The sequence below is a fragment of the Penicillium odoratum genome (genome assembly GCF_028828045.1).
Source record: "Penicillium odoratum strain IBT 22623 chromosome Unknown utg000001l_segment0_segment0, whole genome shotgun sequence".
Classification (NCBI taxonomy): domain Eukaryota; kingdom Fungi; phylum Ascomycota; class Eurotiomycetes; order Eurotiales; family Aspergillaceae; genus Penicillium; species Penicillium odoratum.
Genome location: NW_026643143.1, coordinates 3,920,103 through 3,937,826, shown reverse-complemented (window position 1 = coordinate 3,937,826; position 17,724 = coordinate 3,920,103). Strand labels below are relative to the sequence as shown.

The 17,724-nt window shown below is 48.3% G+C and overlaps 8 protein-coding genes across 8 annotated transcripts; 3 read left to right on the top strand and 5 right to left on the bottom strand.

Annotated features, from left to right (window-relative positions):
• Positions 1-68: 68 nt before the first annotated feature.
• N7520_001512 (cystathionine beta-lyase STR3) lies at positions 69-1,517 on the top strand (the record flags this gene model as incomplete). The annotated part of the gene is made up of 3 exons (XM_057135447.1): positions 69-284; positions 353-1,396; positions 1,455-1,517. The coding sequence occupies 3 exons, from the start codon at positions 69-71 to the stop codon at positions 1,515-1,517; spliced, it is 1,323 nt and encodes a 440-aa protein (XP_057001383.1).
• Positions 1,518-1,863: 346 nt separating this feature from the next.
• N7520_001511 (uncharacterized protein) lies at positions 1,864-2,876 on the top strand (the record flags this gene model as incomplete). Its single annotated transcript, XM_057135446.1, has 2 exons — positions 1,864-2,003; positions 2,081-2,876. The coding sequence occupies 2 exons, from the start codon at positions 1,864-1,866 to the stop codon at positions 2,874-2,876; spliced, it is 936 nt and encodes a 311-aa protein (XP_057001382.1).
• Positions 2,877-2,945: 69 nt separating this feature from the next.
• N7520_001510 (uncharacterized protein) lies at positions 2,946-3,134 on the bottom strand (the record flags this gene model as incomplete). The annotated part of the gene is made up of 1 exon (XM_057135445.1): positions 2,946-3,134. One exon carries the CDS (start codon positions 3,132-3,134, stop codon positions 2,946-2,948), a length of 189 nt encoding a protein of 62 aa, XP_057001381.1.
• A 1,701-nt stretch (positions 3,135-4,835) lies between these two features.
• N7520_001509 (actin-binding ADF family protein) lies at positions 4,836-5,392 on the bottom strand (the record flags this gene model as incomplete). The annotated part of the gene is made up of 3 exons (XM_057135444.1): positions 4,836-4,861; positions 4,932-5,062; positions 5,130-5,392. 3 exons carry the CDS (start codon positions 5,390-5,392, stop codon positions 4,836-4,838), a joined length of 420 nt encoding a protein of 139 aa, XP_057001380.1.
• Positions 5,393-6,286: 894 nt separating this feature from the next.
• On the bottom strand, positions 6,287-8,417 carry N7520_001508 (ferric reductase family protein; the record flags this gene model as incomplete). Its single annotated transcript, XM_057135443.1, has 7 exons — positions 6,287-6,718; positions 6,753-7,293; positions 7,343-7,441; positions 7,491-7,742; positions 7,797-7,911; positions 7,966-8,208; positions 8,288-8,417. The coding sequence occupies 7 exons, from the start codon at positions 8,415-8,417 to the stop codon at positions 6,287-6,289; spliced, it is 1,812 nt and encodes a 603-aa protein (XP_057001379.1).
• A 774-nt stretch (positions 8,418-9,191) lies between these two features.
• N7520_001507 (putative cysteine synthase B) lies at positions 9,192-10,884 on the bottom strand (the record flags this gene model as incomplete). Its single annotated transcript, XM_057135442.1, has 3 exons — positions 9,192-9,725; positions 9,800-10,629; positions 10,677-10,884. The coding sequence occupies 3 exons, from the start codon at positions 10,882-10,884 to the stop codon at positions 9,192-9,194; spliced, it is 1,572 nt and encodes a 523-aa protein (XP_057001378.1).
• A 1,019-nt stretch (positions 10,885-11,903) lies between these two features.
• Positions 11,904-13,955, top strand: N7520_001506 (MDR family MFS transporter; the record flags this gene model as incomplete). Its single annotated transcript, XM_057135441.1, has 7 exons — positions 11,904-12,029; positions 12,114-12,247; positions 12,301-13,094; positions 13,149-13,338; positions 13,395-13,460; positions 13,508-13,561; positions 13,616-13,955. The coding sequence occupies 7 exons, from the start codon at positions 11,904-11,906 to the stop codon at positions 13,953-13,955; spliced, it is 1,704 nt and encodes a 567-aa protein (XP_057001377.1).
• A 710-nt stretch (positions 13,956-14,665) lies between these two features.
• Positions 14,666-17,026, bottom strand: N7520_001505 (E3 ubiquitin-protein ligase; the record flags this gene model as incomplete). The annotated part of the gene is made up of 1 exon (XM_057135440.1): positions 14,666-17,026. The coding sequence occupies one exon, from the start codon at positions 17,024-17,026 to the stop codon at positions 14,666-14,668; it is 2,361 nt and encodes a 786-aa protein (XP_057001376.1).
• Between the last annotated feature and the right edge of the window lie 698 nt (positions 17,027-17,724).

The following is a 17,724-nucleotide window of genomic DNA, read 5'->3' as shown; positions in this document are numbered from 1 at the left end:
ACCTCATTCCGCATCTTCCTACCAGATTCTACCCACCCACAATCTCTACCCCGCCCTGCAGCAAAGCGATGTCGGCATCAGGATCCGGAGCCCAGAACAATGACTCGGGGGTGTCGAGCTCCGTGAAGAAGGCATTCCCTCAAGTTGATCTCCAGGGCAATGACCTCCCCCCTTCACCAGCTCCGTCCAGCCCGCACGGAAGTCGCCGGTACAACATTGCCACCGAGTTGGTCTACACCGAGGGCAGTGATCAGTACAACGCGAGCAGTGTGCCAATTTATCAGGTATGGATTTGACGGGCAGATAAACGGCCAATTAATCCTGTAATTCAATCTGATAACCATATTTGCAGAGTGCTACCTTCAAGCAAACATCCGGAGGCGGCGGTGGTGAGTATGATTACACTCGGTCCGGAAACCCAACTCGCACCCACCTCGAGCGACACCTCGCCAAGATCATGTCGGCCCAGCGGGCTCTTGTCGTTTCCTCTGGAATGGCTGCCCTAGATGTGATCACTCGACTTTTGCGTCCTGGCGACGTTGTCGTTACCGGTGACGATCTGTATGGTGGGTCACACCGCCTGTTGAAGTACCTCTCGACCAACGGTGGTATCACCGTGCACCACGTCGACACCACCTGTTTGGAGAAGGTGCAGGAAGTTCTGAATGAGAAGACTACCATGGTTCTCCTCGAGACCCCTACCAACCCCCTGATCAAGATTGTCGACATTGCCAAGATTGCCGCCGCTGCCCACGAGGCCAACCCCAACTGTCTGGTTTCCGTAGACAACACCATGATGTCTCCCTTGCTACTGAACCCACTCGATCTGGGCGCCGATATTGTCTACGAGAGCGGTACCAAATACCTCTCCGGCCACCACGACCTGATGGCCGGTGTCATTGCCGTCAACGACCTGACCCTTGGCGAGCGTCTGTACTTCCCAATCAACGCCTCAGGTTGTGGACTCTCGCCTTTCGACTCATGGCTTCTGATGCGCGGTATCAAGACCCTCAAGGTCCGCATGGACCAGCAGCAGAGCAACACACAGCGTATCGCCGAATTCCTCGAGGAAAGCGGCTTCAAGGTGCGCTACCCCGGTCTGCGCTCGCACCCGCAGTACGAGTTGCACAACTCCATGGCGCGCGGTGCAGGCGCCGTGCTCTCTTTCGAGACCGGTAATGTGGACGTTAGCGAGCGTATTGTTGAGAGTGCGAAGATCTGGGCTATCAGCGTTAGCTTTGGATGTGTCAACTCTCTTATCAGTATGCCATGCCGGATGAGCCATGCTAGTATTGACGCGAAGACGCGGGCGGAACGCGCCATGCCTGAGGATCTTATTCGACTGTGTGTGGGTATTGAAGATGTTGATGATCTTATTGATGATCTTCGACGAGCGGTATGTGATGTCCTTCCTGAATGGCTAAAGATAAAACCTTCTAACAAATTTGCCACAGCTCGTCCAAGCCGGTGCTATGAATGTGACATTGGATGGAATCTCTGCCAGAGTTGCAGTTTAGTCCAGTGTAGTTATGTTATTCTGATGTACATGGCGTTTTGGGAAAATATATCACGGTTATGAACTATTAAGTTGTACGAAAGTACTCCTGTAGATGCTATATAGATGGCTGTGTAGATGCGGTTATCGTTTATCCGGCAGATAGTATAATCCGGCATCGGAGACCCGGCACCGGATCGCCCCCGGTCCATTCTCGTCCGAGTTGTATTGACTCCGATTTTAGTTGCATCTGAGTAATTGCTTTTCCTTCATTTGGTTTGGTCTTTTCCTTTCAATGCACCGGTGATCTTACCCCGGGTTCCTTCTGTATGAGTATGACTCGCGATGCTATTGCGCATCCTATCAACATGACGGCGGTCTCCGAACATATGCAAAAACCTGCGTCAGCATGGAATACAAGGAATCTCGGACTTCGACTAGGTGTCGACGTTGCCAGTGCAGCATCTGCCGGCGCGTTAACATGTCCACTGATCACCATTATTGATCGGTAAGTCTTGAATTCTTGAAAGTCTTGATACTTTTCTATTCAGAATCAGAATCGGACTTAAGCTTACACCAGTTTAGCGCGATCATCGAGAAAGCCTCGAAAGGATTCCCCATCCGCGACACTATCACAAGTTGCCTCCGGTCCATGATCTCAAAACCGAGTGGATTCTTCCTCACAACACCATTCATTCTCATCTACACCCTATACACATCGACATACCTAACCGCAAATGTCATCGATACCGTCTCCTCCACCCTCCGCGATCAATCGTTTTCCACCGTAACAGCCGGTCCCGCCAAATTCATCTCTACAACCGTCGTAAACATGGCCATCTGCGTATACAAGGACGCGCGCTTTGCTAAAATCTTCGGCGCCAACCCTCCTCCCACCACCCCAGCCACACCCGGCCAAACCGCAACCCCAGAAGCATCACCAAACACAAACGCATCCAAATACAGCTGCCACCCTCCAATGACAGCATCGGCTCCTAAAATCCCCAAAATCTCCTACGGCCTCTTCTGTCTCCGCGACAGCATCACAATCTTCGCTTCCTTCAACGTTCCCGCCCTAATCGCCCCCTCAATACCAGACTGGATGGCCGAGACCGCGCGCATGAAATCCACTATCGCTCAATTCTCCTGTCCCGCGCTTATGCAGTTCGCCAGTACACCCATGCATCTCCTCGGGTTGGATCTGTATAACCGTCAACCACCAGGTGGGATGCCGTGGACGGAGCGCGCAGCGCGTATTCGCAGAGATTATATCTCCAGTTCGTTTGCGCGCATGGGCAAGATCGTTCCTGCTTACGGTGTTGGTGGTGTGGTGAATGTGCGCATGCGAGCTGCGCTGATGGCGGGACTTGAGAGGAAGTAAACCTTATGACCCTCTACGACTTTTGTTTCTCATTTTCGATCTGAAGCCAGTCTTGTTCTGCGGTTATGATCATCGCCTCTCCACTCTAGAGATATCCGGGTTTCTTCTTTGATTAGATTCGATGTGATTCGATTCTTTGCGGATATGGACTGGAGTCTGAAGCTTCTGCTCCTGTTCCTGCATTTCAGTTTTCTCTTTCTCTTCTTTCGTCCGTCTGTGCTTGGGACGGACTCGTGCATCCAATATTTTATTGGCCATGGCGTTGAATAGAATCTACTAAGTAGACCTTCTGATTCTGACTGTAATTTTACGTTACGCTCTCGGGTTCGGCTTATATAGGCTGTTTTGTTCGACTGGATTGTGCATTATGTGATTTGGTATATTTACTAGCGTCTGGATGGTGCATCTGGTTGTTAATATGATTCAATTCCAACAATACTATCTTTCTACCAATATGGTGCTTCTCCTTCCACCTCCACTTCACTTTTTTCTCTTTAACCTTTTCTTTGTCTTTTCTATTCCGCTATATATGAACCTGGAGAGCTCTTTTATCATTTGACCAATCTAGTAAGAAGGAAGGAAGAATACTGGATAGGATACTAAGTAGGAGACTAAATGGGAGACTAAGTAGAAGACTGAGTGGGAGACTGAATAGGAGATGGAGTAGGAGGTATGGTATAATACCTAAGTACTAGGCGCTACGCTAAAAGGTTTTGTTCTCATGGCTGCTACTCGCCCCCGTACACCACTAGTCTACATTATAATGATTTCTGAGCAGGTTGTTGATTTCAAAGTCACAGAAGACTGGTGGCCATTTCTCTGGTCAGACCAGACCAGGGTTCTCGTCCAGGATCACAGATTTCTCAATAAGGGCAAATATAAATAGGCTCGCTAACGCCTGGGTACAGAATCGGTGATTTGGGTCATCAGGTCTTCACTTGGCCATGAATGTTGGGTTAATTGGTATCGCAGGTCATAGACTGGAGGTGCTGGAATTGGGCATAGCGGGATCTCGCCAAATGGTTCAGTCAAGGGTACTGAAAGAGATAATCACTTTAAAAGGGAAAGGGTCTGGACAACGGCCACAGTATCTGCAGATGCGTTACCGCTCCAACCTGATCATTGCATCGAAGATTTCGTATCATGAAATTCCCGATCTTGAAATAACAAGCACAGCTCCTTAGCTTGGTGTAAATCGTTGATCCCAGATGCCGATATGTTTGATGTCGGTTACAATGCATGACGAGAATTATCTCGCTTCCTGACAAGCTGGCTCATTCCCTCTGGTTGGCAGTCATACTAGCTGAGGCTCAAGATCCGGAGTCTTGCCGACATTCGAGAATGCTGAATTATTTCTGGGTCCCACCAGACCTGGACTCCAACATAAACAGACCTGGACTCAGAAATGAATAGTCATCGACTCGGACATACGAGATTCCGGTGGTAGCTGAGAAACCGAACTGGTCGCAGTGGTATGTAGCTCTGAAAGGTCGAAATCTTAAGCGAGCTATTTAGTCGCTTGAAGTCAGACCTCGACGACCAGTGATTTGTTGGTAGTGAGAAAGCATTTCTCAGCTGGTTTGTTTCACTGATCGCCTTTAGGTGGAGGTGAGTAGAAAGATAAAAAGAGTGGATTGGGGTGAGAGCCAAAGATTGTGAAAGAGAAGAAGTTGAAAAGCGAGAAAAATTATTTATAGTTACTCTCAGGTGGTCAGATCACTTGACAATCATTTTTCAGCAGAGCAGATGTGGAGTGAAGGATGCTCTAGCAGCACACGCTTGGGTCTTAAAAAATATGTAATTCGTTCATTCATTCTACCTAAGTTGTTGACTACTAGGTAATAGTTCAACCCAAGAAAGAAGGCTCGGTCTCATTGTAAATGCCACGTATTGTTGCTGGGTGCCTAAAGTCCTGATATCCTCCGATGCCAAGATCCTCAAATCAAAATAAGATACCATCTAAAGCGCCTTGAACTGACTCAGAACTAAAGAGAAACCAAAGAGTCAGTTTCAACTACAAATTTCGTAATTCAAGATAGCTCATTTAAAACGTACTTTTCGCATGGGCTAGATCCTCCTGCGTAGCTGCCTGGACATGGAGGCTGATATCCGAAAGTGCCCGGAAAAGATGATCTTTGTTTGTGGTGTAGTAGGATCGATCATGGATGCCCGTTCCCTCTGGGACCCTATATTTGGAATTGGATCAGTGTCTTCCCAAGTAGCAGAGACATACAATGTAAACATGCTACGTACCATGTGATGAATGCTAGCTTGTGTCGTGGCTTATCACCGCCGGGAAAGTCATACTGAAGCTCGACGACTGCATAGCGAGGAGTGTCATCCTTGAAGTGAGAGAGAAAGTCCGCGTAGTCCTCATATTTGCCAGACTCTGCGACGGAGATCTTCTTGTCGTGTGCGGAGGCCTCGTAGATGACGTAGTTTAGTTTGTCGGTCTCCTTGACTGCGTCAAAGATTACCTCGCATTCAGGCGTGATGGTCGCAAATCCTCTGGTCATGATTGAAATATTGTTGAGATGGTAAGATGGTAAGGGGGAAATTGGAATGAAGGTTGAGGTCATGGGTGGATCTTACCCCGACTTTGCGGGGAAGTTGATCTGCATGATTACATAGTTTGTGTTTACAGTTACGTACCTTGTTTCCCCCTCTTTGATTTTTATTGGAATAGCTGCTTGGCTCAGATCGTCGCTAATACTTGCTTGTTAAATACATGTGCGTGAGCAGGTGACGATGCACTGGTCTAAATTCCTTTGTGATCGAAAGTTACAAAGGGTAGTGACCATCAGCTAGAATTTAACCACAGATACCATCAATGTGGTTGAAAAGTTAGGACCAGAGATTTGCACGTGGCTTGAATGACTGTTACATCTATTGGGACTGAATTGCTCATCTGTCGCGATTTGAACATCCTCTTCAAAAAAATAATCCTGGGCATATTCCCGCAAGTCAGTGGGAATACTCGGGGTTTTCAAGGACCTGTTGAAGAATCTTCATCTGGAACATTTGGAACAAGTCAATTCAAGGGATCCTTAAGGTCTCATCAACCTCGACTTCCTTCTGAATAGGTATCGGCATTGAGATATGCCGCATGCTGCTTGAAGTTCTTACGTAAAATGAGTCATACACCCGATCATGTTCTAGAAGATTAACCCCAAGCTTAGATGATAGATTGAAATATCGTCAAGATGATTAGCGAATTCAGTGATCCTCTCGGTCTAACTGACGTGGAATCGGGATAAGATTACCATAATAATGTACATGGGCAACAAATTATTTAGTTTGGAAACAAAGGAGCAATATCGGACCAGCGGATAAAGTACTCAAAAAAAAGGCAAGTTACCACCTAGAAATTATCAGTAAAAGGGTTCCAGCAAGAGCATAAAGAGAAGAACTCACGCAAAAGGCTCCGAGTGTAGGTACAACTCCTCAACCTCCCCTCCTAGAGCTCGAGTCTGAGCCAGAGCCGCCGCATTGCGGGTATCGTGGAGCATAGAAGCAGGTCCACAAACGAGAACTCCGATTCGCTTTTTCTTGCCTGCGTGCTGTCCCTGGGCGTGTCCCACAGCCACGGTGCGTGCAACAAGACCAGGGATATCGGGACGGGCATTGCGGTGGACATTGAGACTAAAGGCCCCGCTGGCCGTGATCTCCGTTGTGGGCAGCTTGCCTGTGTTCTTTTCAAAGCCGATGGAAGGCGAAGACGAAGCCGAGCTAACGCGAGATGTTATATGCACGGAGACGGCAGTTTCAAATCCGTTGTCGGGGTCCGAAAAAAGGGGATGTAGAATGAGAGAGTCGGGATTCGATTTCTGCAGCGTACCAGTCTGCAATGGCGGTTTCCCGAGTCGAGAAAACGACCTGGAGGTTACGGCGAGTTTCGTGCTCCGAATCTTCTTCCTTGGACTCCAGTGCGGATAGACGGAGTGCTTCGTCAACCATTGCAAGAGAAAACCCACCTCCAGAACCGCCGGCGATTACAAGAATGGTGTCGAAACGTGCCATGTGCTGTGCGCTGACGCCTCCATAAGGCCCTTCAATTAGGATCTTCTTTGAGCAGCCGGGATTCTTGGTAGCCATGGCTGCTAGGCGGCCAGTTACACCGCGGCATGGTTTGATGTAGAATATAATCTCAGAGGCTTTGCCGGTTTCGTCGGGGTCTCGGCAGACAGATGAGATGGTAAACGGATGAGCGGTCAACAGGTGCAGGTCGGATGTCAAGAATCGCACAAAGACATGTTGACCTGGTGTCCACTTCATAAATGTCGGGACTGCAACGCGAATAAGACCACTTGGGAGAACTTCGAGAGTCGCAGTGTGGAGACCGTTGAACAAGTAGGTGCGGACTTGAGAGGTGACCAAAGATACAAGGTAGATCGCTCCCGAGGCGATGAAGTAATCCCTGGTACTTGTGAGCGGGAGTTATCGACATGATCGCATGCAGTACATACCATGAGGATAGACGGAAATCACAGTGAAGAAAGAAGAAAACGACGAAAACAACAGCCGCGACGATGTGTGTGGCTTTGAAGAATTCGTAAAACCGATTACTATAGCAGTTAGTCGAAGTTCTTGAGGCATAATCGAACGAACTCTTACCGGATAGATGGCAGGGACATAAGCGTCAGATAAGTCTGCGCAAGAAGAGCAACAACTCCGGTCCAGTATGCCACACTTGTTTTCCATTGCTTCACCATGTCACCCTTCCGCTGATTGTAAATGATGAAGGGGAATGTGTGAACAAGCGCTAGGGCAAACATAGCGTAGCTAGTCCAGTGGTGGAAGACTTGTAACTTCTCATGGGGAATACCGGTAAGTGCAGAGATCATATTGGCTTTGACACTCAAAGCACTATTTCGAGTGTTAGCTGACGTATCTACCTCACATCAAATTAACAGTACTCACAGCACAAATGGGAGCAATGCAAGAGCCATCCACCCTGCCCGTGTAGCGATCGGAGGACTGCTTCCATAGCTTGCATCTGTCGGCCAATAATAAGGTTGCGGACCGAGTGTCATTCCTGCCCAGCCCAGTCAGTCTTCTCCTTCGTTCATCAAATCCATTAATTTCTCACCGAGGAAGAAAGCCGCCCCCGCAACACCCAGCAACACAACGCCTAAAGATGGAGACCAGTATCGCATCATCGGGCATTGATATCCACGATAAGCCAGGTACCGAGATATCGAAGTAGTCGCACGCCATACTCGGGTTCTTTTGACCCATTTCGGAGAATATCTAACAAGGAAGTTGGAGATAGCGAATACACCGATCACAGCACAACACAAGTAGACCGTAGCAAGAGCGTAAACATGGTCAGCTTGGTACCTGTGGAAAATATTATATCAGCATATATACAGAAAGAGGAGCAATTCGGAATAGGGCACAAAATAAAACACACCAGTAGCGCCAGTGCCCACTGCGATGAGCACACTGGGCAGGCGACAGCTTACACTTGTCTACACGAGATGAGTGAAGTAGGACCGGTTGATCCAACCAGGGGATTCCCCGGTTCATTTTCATGTCCATCATTGCTATGGTGGTTGCATAAGATTTTTGCTGCTGGACGTTGGAAGATGTGCCTACGTGCACTTCCCGTGATTGTTGTGGTTAAATTGAATGGAAGGTGAGAGAACCTTGGATGATAATGGCTTAAATTGGAGTACCAAATTGATTGAAAGTCGGCTTCATGGTGAAGAACAGTGCACTGAAAACGGGACTAAGGATTGATGACGGCAAATACACGATGCCGGATGGTGTGTTTTCGGTATTCTAGTACGCATTCCTAGAAGATCTACGATCCGTTCGAAATTATTCGGATTTTTCCTCACCTAATTTACTCCATATGTATTCTATAACTGCTAGCTGTGGTTATGGTTTGAGCAGATTTGCGCGCAATATGATTGCGGTCTTCTACCACGGTTATAATATAAACGTGTAATGAATGATAAAGTATAATTTAATATTCCAGGTACAGAGATCAACCAGGCACATTGTAGCTATTCTCAAGTACTAATTGTATGTGGCTGAGATCTCAGGTGACAGCCATGACGTAGTTTATACTCTTATTCCTTTTCTTTTCAAGTCTAAACCTGGAACACATCTTGGTTCAAAATTTGCAACATTGTGTTAACCAAAGAAAGCAGGGGAAACGATGTTCAACGAATCACAAAGCAAAAGATACAAAAAATACATACAAAAAACCACAGGGGACTCATTCCGTATCCGGCCTAGCGTCTCACATGGCAGATCCAACCCTACATTCCAACTACCCTATACAAATCCCTAGAAAGAAATCCCAATCTAATCAAGGGGTACAGCAGAAACAGAAATAGTCGCCGCAATAGGTCCAGGGGCCTTTGTGGACATAGTGGGACCCTCACTCCCGATCCCATACATCTTCAACGCACGGAAGCCACCGCGCACACTATCTGCTTCAAGGCCTCTCGCCCGAAGAACGCTAGTGGCCACACGTGCCGTGTCTCCATCGTAACATACCACCAGAACGTGATGCGAACCAAGATGCGAGACGAGGCCATCCTGGAAAAGCTTCTCCAGCTCCCTCCATTGCGCCTCTAATACAGCCGGATCCGAAAACGGTGACGCCGTATGTGGCCCGAGGCTGGTCAGTGGCAGGTTGATCGACTCAGGAAGATGCCAAGCTCGGAAATCGGCTGGGTTTCGGAGATCCAGCACCCGGTGCTGCGGCCTGAGCGTGATCTCGCTCATTTGGCTTTCTGCGAGGGACCGAGGAGCTCCGTATACCTGTGGAAGGATATCCAGGGCATCTCGCTCCCAGGCTTCGTCATAGCGGTGGAGATCGACTTTGGTCAATTGCTACACTTGCATTAGCGGCGTGGTTGCGGGGCAAGGAACCGAAACGTCACAGGGCGCTTTGTTGGCTTACTTACCTCATTGCGGATGGGAGGGAATTGTTCCGAGCCTAGTTTTTGGAAATATTCCTCAATGTACTGGTATGGCAAGTCACAGCACAAAAATACGCAGTGCGTCACTCCGTCTGGACCGGCTAGATCAGTGAGTGTACCGGCCGCTTTGCGCTTCTCCAGCATCTGGAATAGGCCTTGTAGGTTGAATCCGGATGATGGGCCACACACCAGTCCCTCTCGACATAGTCTCAGAGAATTGGTGTACGAGTCTGCAGACCCGACTTCTTCGATTGTATCCACTGCATCTTTCCATGGGAACTCGACTGGGCGTAAAAGTGCATAGGACCTTGGGCCAGGTACGCGGTCACCGGGTGCTGTGCAGACCCCGATCCGCGTCACGGACGGCTTCACGCTTTTGAAGTATGTGCCCAGTCCGGTGAGGGTTCCCGAAGTACCCATGCCTGCACAAAGGACATTGATCTCGGGTAGTTGCTTGAAGATTTGTGGTCCGGTCCATCGGATGTGTGACTGCCAGTTGGCGTCGTTTTCATATTGGTTGGGATTGACGATTGCTTCGGACTCTTTGGCTTGTCTGCGGGCACTTTGGATGCCACCACGCTCATCGGTGGGTTCTGGCTGTGATGGTCCGCCGAAAAGGGTAATGTCCAGACCGAAAAACTGCATCAGTTTCAGCTTGGCGTCGCTGGTCTTGTTGCTCAGGAAAGCTCGTGTGTCGTTGACGCCGTGCATGACTCGGGCAATCATGGACATGGAAATCACGGTCGATCCTGAGCTGTATTCAATGATGGTATTGGTCTTGTTCGGAACCACATTTGTCTCCAGCATGTTCAACGCTATGAAAGTCAGCTTTCTCCTTGTCTGTAGTCTAGACTTGTCTTACCTGGCATAGCCTTGACATTGTTTGCCGGGTGCATGGTCATCATTTTGGCGTATATCCGAACTCCATCATGATAGTATGGGTTCAGATGTTCCGGCAACTCAACCAGAGGCAACGGAGGCTGACAATCAGGATTGAAATACTTCTTCAGCGAGTCCGCACCGAAGTATACATTGCACTCATTTGATTGGGACATTGTATGTGATGCCATTTCTTCAAATTATCGCCTCCAATCTATGGGCAATTGACTTCTTTATAAGTTTTAGAGACAAGTAAAAATCAAGAAATCATCTTTGGGAGTTTAGACATATATACTTCAGTAGTAGTATGCATGAGCCCCTCTCACACCTCGCTCAGATGGCTGCTTCTTACCCAAAAAAGGCAAGGCTAAAAATTGCAGAGAGAAAAAGAGCTGTATTTCCCATGGTCCCACCTTGATAGTTGTACATGCCACCTATCCAGGGTTTAAAGAGGGGCAACCCTTCTGATCTACCTACGTGGACATCTGCAAGCGCCAAAAATCCACGAGCTACGGCCGAGACCACGGGATGAAACAGGAAGGCAACCGGAGCGATTGACTAATATCTCGCATCTAATATTATGATAGTCAGTTGTACCCTCGACCGGTCCGTAATATGAATTGTCTCGGACTTGGGATCGAAATGATGAAAACGGCATGATCGACAACCCAGATAGCACCATGAAGGGGGTCTCCTCTCCATTCGGGTGGCTTTATGCCCTGGTTCATCTGAATTCTCCATGTTCTAGAAACTTTTCTGAGGAATTCGAAGATTCGCAAGCCTCGTCCACGGGTATGGCCCGTCAAGTCAGCTAATCTATTAGTACATTCATCGATAGATCATCAAGGTCCGACATGAACGCCAAGGGTACAAGGGTCAAAGCCACATCAATTCTCCGCAAACAAACTCAAATCGACTCTCTCATCCTATACCGACATATATCGTCACTGAATTATAAATTGAGCAAATAATTACCTTGAGAGTGTTTGAGCAAGTTTGGTCAATCCACTGATCGACTGTCAAGGCTTATTCCGTTCTGTCGATCATTGACGAATTTGGTATAACTCCGCCCGGACAATGCAAGAAATGTGCTCATGCAGTAATATTTCCAGGTCTGAGAGCACTTGAGGGTAAAAGAAATATTAATATAATTCATGGACTTCGAATTGGTGATTCTAGCTTTTGCATTGCTGGAAAACCCGTCCACATAATGACTGGAGTTCTTGATGGATCAAGCCAGTCCGCTCATAGCGATGCGGAGGTCAATGATGCACCGAAAGCCAAGGTGCTTTTTAACGAACAAACTAATTATGTGCCCAGAAGGACGATTATCACAGTGAGTTTTTTTCTTGTCTTCCAACAGGAATTGTTCAAATGCAATTGGTGAGCATGGAACCTTGCTAATTGAAACCCTTATCAGATCTTCCTAGCATGTTCGAGCGTCGATTTCGTGTCGTTAATGGACCAGACGACGTTGGCATCATGTTTGTATATCATTGCCAATTCATTAGGTGCCACAAACCAGGCATCTTGGATCTCTGGCTCCTATTTCGTGTGAGTAAAAAAGTTCCTTCGCAGGGACTAGTGGAATTGAGCTGATTTTGTAGAACATCAACAAGCTTCCAACTTCTTTATGGAAAGCTTTCTGACATCTGGTCTCGAAAAATTGTCTTGTTCGTCGGTCTCGCGATTTTCTTCATCGGGTCATTGGCAGCATCACTGGCGCAGACAGTCACGCAGCTGATCATCTTTCGCGCATTCACGGGTATCGGAGGCGGAGGTCTGATCAGCCTCGCTCAGATGATCGTGAGCGATGTTGTACCTCTCCGTGAGCGTGGCAAATATCAAGGTATCATGGGTGCAGTGGTAGCCATTGCCAATGGTATCGGACCACTTATAGGCGGAGCGTTAGCATCCATATCGCATGATTCGTGGCGATGGATTTTTCGATTGAATCTACCCTTGACTGCGATCACATCAGCGTGTGTGTATTTCTTCATGCCACTGCGAGAGGTGGAGGGGGACTGGAAACTCAAGGTAAAGGCCATCGACTTTGTTGGTGTAGTCCTTGCTCTTGGAGGAACTGCGGTCTTCTTCTTGGGTTTGAACTGGGGTGGTAATGATTATGCGTGGAATTCTCCCCATGTTGTCGCAACTTTGGTGATTGGTTTCGCTGTTTCCGTTGCGTTTGTGTTGTGGCAGTGGAAAGGTGCTGCTGTGCCCTTGATTCCGCTCCATATCTTCCGCGCCAGGATTATCAATGGATGTACTGCTACCATGTTGATCCAAGGGTGGAACAATATGGTCCAACTCTATTACATTCCGACGTTTTATCAACTGGTGTATGATTACAGCACTGTGAAAGCGGCGGCTATGTTGGTCCCAATCATATTAGTGCAAAGTATGTCGCAGTTCCCTACCTCTAGGACAAAGTCATTTGCTGATTCCCTCGCAGCCTTTGGTAGCACCATTTCCGGTCTTATCGTTCACTGGATTGGTCGGTACAGAGAATGTATTCTTCTCGGGTACGCAGTCTGGGCAGTTTCCCTCGGTCTTTACTCGACACTCGATGAATCATCGGGAGTTGGGAAGCAAATCGGGTATGCTATTTTGACAGGATCGGGTGTCGGAACTACCTTGCAACCGTAAGTTCTGCATATCTGCTTGCTATAATGCTATTCTTCGCTAACATAGCCCACAGAACTCTGATCGCAATGCAAGCTGGTGTGGAGCGTCGAGACATGGCTGTCGTCACTTCCTTCAGGAGGTAAGCTTTCTCTTGTAATCTGCGTATGCCCTCTAACAATCTTCAAGTTTCATTCGGAGTCTCGGCGGTACACTTGGCATCGTGGTCAGCGGAACAATCCTGTAAGAACTCAGCCCTTCTGTCTGCCTCGTGGTTTCCTGACAATACGTAATCAGTAACAATATCATCTCCTCCTCAATATCGAGCCTCAATCTCTCCGCATCCGACTCGCAGTCTATTCTTGGAAGTCCCGCAACCTTTCTATCAACTCAATCCGCAGGCGATGAAGCACATATTCGTAGTGTCTTGATTCCTGCATACCGCAAAGGATTCCGAATTATTTTTCTTATCGGAGCAGCGCTTTCAGCATTGGCGTGTCTGCTCGCTTTTTGGCTCATACCCCAGACTGAACTGGGCAGGGCCGATGATGATGCCTTGAAGGAGGAAGGAAGGAAAAGAGCTCAAAATGGATCTGATCCAGAAAAAGAGCCTGTGCAGACTGAGAAAGCTGAATAGCATGTGCATTAAAGTTGTGAAATATAAATAAAAGTTGCCTTGTGGTTTCGTTGTCGGTTTCCCTGCATGAGTGAAGCGTGCATGATAGAGTGATATTGTACTAGAGGCTTTCCACCGCGCTTTTCGCGCGGCGCCTACCTAGGTGTCATACCATATCTCCTATCTCCTTCTCAGTCTTCTACTCGTATTGTACCCGGTATTCTACCTGCTTTACTACCGAATAATTAAATAGTCAACAGGCACTTCAGATTCATATGTAGCTGAATATAAAGAAAAGATAGAGAAAAGAAAAATAGAGAAAACTGAGGAAAGAAAAGTGAAGCGGAAGGAGAAAGAAAAAGAGGTGAAGGTCTCTAACATGTGTCCAAAAAGTCCGAGTGTACCCAAGTAATAGAGGGGTAGACTATCATACCACAGACTGGATAGGCTAAGGTATCAGCTTTGTCTGGAAATCAATGTATTAAAGGAGAAATATTTTCCCATCAGCAAAAAAGAAAAGCCATGCGTGTCATATCAGTCATCATATCATGCCAAGCCAACTTCGAAAGAAGCTCATTAGACGCCATCCCAAAGCAAAAGCAAAAACAAATTTTAGCAATGAAGAATCGCGGAGCAATGCGAAAGCCACCGAAATTGTGACCAGATTCAGTTTGAGAAGGAGAAGAAAAAGAAGAAAACTACAAGGATACCTTGTTATCAGGTGAACAAGATCACAGGTTCTCGATCACCACAACTCGCTCCACGATCCAGTCTATCAGAGCCTGTCCCTCCAACTTCCACCCGCCATCCAACCAAACATCACTGAACCAGTAGCCCCATGGTTTTCCGGCACTCAGCTGCAGATCCCAAAGGGAAGTATTATGATTACGAGCAGCAGAACTTCCTTCTGTTCCCGCAGAAAGGTCTTGGTTAACATTTCGAAGACCAAGGGCAGCCACAGAGCCAGTAGAGTTAGCATCATGTCCCTGGCGGATGATCCATTCGCGCTCAGCTTTCTCTCCAGCGCGGCGAGCGACAGTCTCTTCATCCTCGGCCTGGTAGAGGTCACATTTCGTGCATTCAGTGCAACGAGAGCCCGGATTGATACGGAAATGTTCGCAAAAGTGTTTGTAGCCTTCTGGTTCTTCGAACTCCTCGTCGTCGAAGGCTTCATCATCTAATGCACCGTCAAAGCCCCCGGCGGGAAGATCGTTTCGATCTATATCAATTTGACGTCGTCTGCCGTCGCGGTTTCCTTGGGATGGCCGGACGGGAGTGCCAAGGGCTTTGCGACAGAGGTAGCACATGGAGTACCCGCACACACAGGTAAGCTTGTTGCAGCCTGAGGATTTAACAAAGGAGAGGCTGCAGCGGGGACAGGTTCGTTTCACGGCGGATGTGCGGGCGGCCTCGACAGTTGCGCGGAGGTCGAGCAGCAGTGGCTCGTGGCACACATGGGGGTCTCGCCATGGCTTTTGACACGTCAGACAGCTGACCCGTTCACAGGTAGGGTTGGAGCATTTGAATTTCTTCTGTCGGATCTTGAGACAAAGGTTGCGGATTGAGTTGTTCAAGATGACCGCTACAGAGGAGGGATTGAATAGGAGAAGAATCAAGAGAGGTATCACAAGTAACGGGACAAGATCAAGTAGGAAGAAGGTCATCAAGATAGTAGGAATGATCCCTCCATCACGACGGACTCGCCAGCCTATGCCCCGAGATGAAGGGTGATAGACGGGATCGGCTTCAGCATAGGAACAGAATGGGCACCGGATGAGCTTGAGCTGCGATTTCAGCAAAGTTTCAGAAGCTAATCGGTCTTCAAATTTGCGGTACGTCTCGGCTCCAGCTATCTCCAGTGTAATTGCCTGGCGCACGATTTGTGGATGAAGACAGCCCTCGCAGGCGCCAACAGACAACGGAGCAAGGCACTTCAGTGTTGAATGCTCTAGGTCCACAGATTTACCCCACCCCTGGCCAAAAAGGGCCTCGTGAGTAGTCCGCTGGATGCAAGTATAGCATATGATATGGACATTCGCCGAGCAGGTCGCAATTTGCTCGAAAGTCACGTCAGCAAAGCAGCACTCGCACTCATATAAGGCGTCAGCTGCTCTAGCCTCTTTCTCATTGAGCTCCGAGGCAAAATTGAAATCGCCAGCTTCTTGTTCCTCGCGCCTTTGCTGCAGCACAGGATCCACAAGCAATGCGTATAACTCCCCGTCTAACTCGGCACATCCCGTTTCTTTCAGCCTCGGAGTGAGCACTCCATCTGCGCGACGTTGCCACATGACAAGCGGATGTTCTTCCCGGTCTTTCTTTCGGCGAAATGACGGCAAAATGCTGTTGAATGTAGCCCTCCACGTACGCCGTGAAAGGTCGCGCAGTATCGGTCGTGCTCGCAAGTAGCTGAAATTCACTTCAGCCAGAACACCCTCAAGCGTGCTCTTGCTCAAACTACTAAACTCCTTTGCGAGCGCCACTCGTCCTGCGGCCTTATATTCGTCGGACCGGAACCGCTCTTCGATTGGCACGAGACCTCCTTCCGTGAGGGCACCATGAACACAGCCAGCTCGTTCATCCGGCCCCTCATCTTCTGAGCTTCCACTGCCCTCTGATATATTCCATCTACCAGAAACCCAGTCCTTTTTATGTCTGAGCAACTGCTCAACGCAAACATGTAGCCTGCTGTCTCCATCGAAACGAACAAGTAGCTCCCGGAACACTTCGATTTTCACATCCGGAAAAATTCGGGCAAGCGCTTCAAGGGCCGCGTTTAACTCTTCCTGTTCCTGCTTTTGTTCCTGTATTTCACTTGTAGATGTTTGGATAGACCGGGACGATCGCGAAGGGCTACCGAACGGATTATTCCGCAAAGCCTCACTCAGGGTGATGGAGTGGCTATTCGGACCCGAGGGGCTGCCACTCAGAACAGCTGGTTTCCAGGAGTTTCGACTGGAGGAGGAATTCGCTGAGGAACCGGACGCTGACTCGCGGTGACGGCGGGATTGTGATGCGGGCACGCTGCTGTCGGCGGGGCGTGGGGGGGAAGCGGAGGATCTAGAGAAGCTGGGGACCGGCAGCGAGAGCACCATTTTTGGAATGGTGAGAACACTGCTACATTTCGGTCCTTCCAAGGAGGAGATCGCTTACTTTGAGGGACTGAGCGATGTTTGTGGCGGTTGATTGGAATGGAGAGTGAGAGGAATGAGTGAGGGCGGTAGATATGAGATTTGGGGTCGGTTTGATGGTTGCCTGAGCCCAATATGGGATTGGTCAATATTCCCTCCGGCTTGAATCCGTATAAAGCAATTTAAAACAAAGACCGAGTATGAATCAATGATATTGATCCTACTCTGTGTGACGAGACTATGAGTATATCTATTACTTTTGTTCTACTCCGGTCTATTTCCATCCCTTGCGCATGCTCCACGCAGTATTTGCCTAGGCCAGTCTAGGCCTTTTCAACCCTCTATTACTAGAGTACATCGCAGACTTTTTGGACACACATTAGAAAACCTATTCTTCCACGTCTCTTTTATTTTGGTTCCTTCCAGCGAGCTACACGAGGAGGCCTTTGCCTGTTGAAAGAATACGGTCGAAGAGATGGTAGGAGACATGCGATGAGACAGGATTTGTGAATGGTATAGAAGGTATAGTGGAAACCTTGTTGTTCTAGGCGCCGCCCGGAAAGCCTCTAGTAGTTGAATACACCGTGCAAATTATAAGAAAGATTTCATGCATTAACACATAACGGAAAAAATATTTATGTACATACAAACAAGTCACGGAG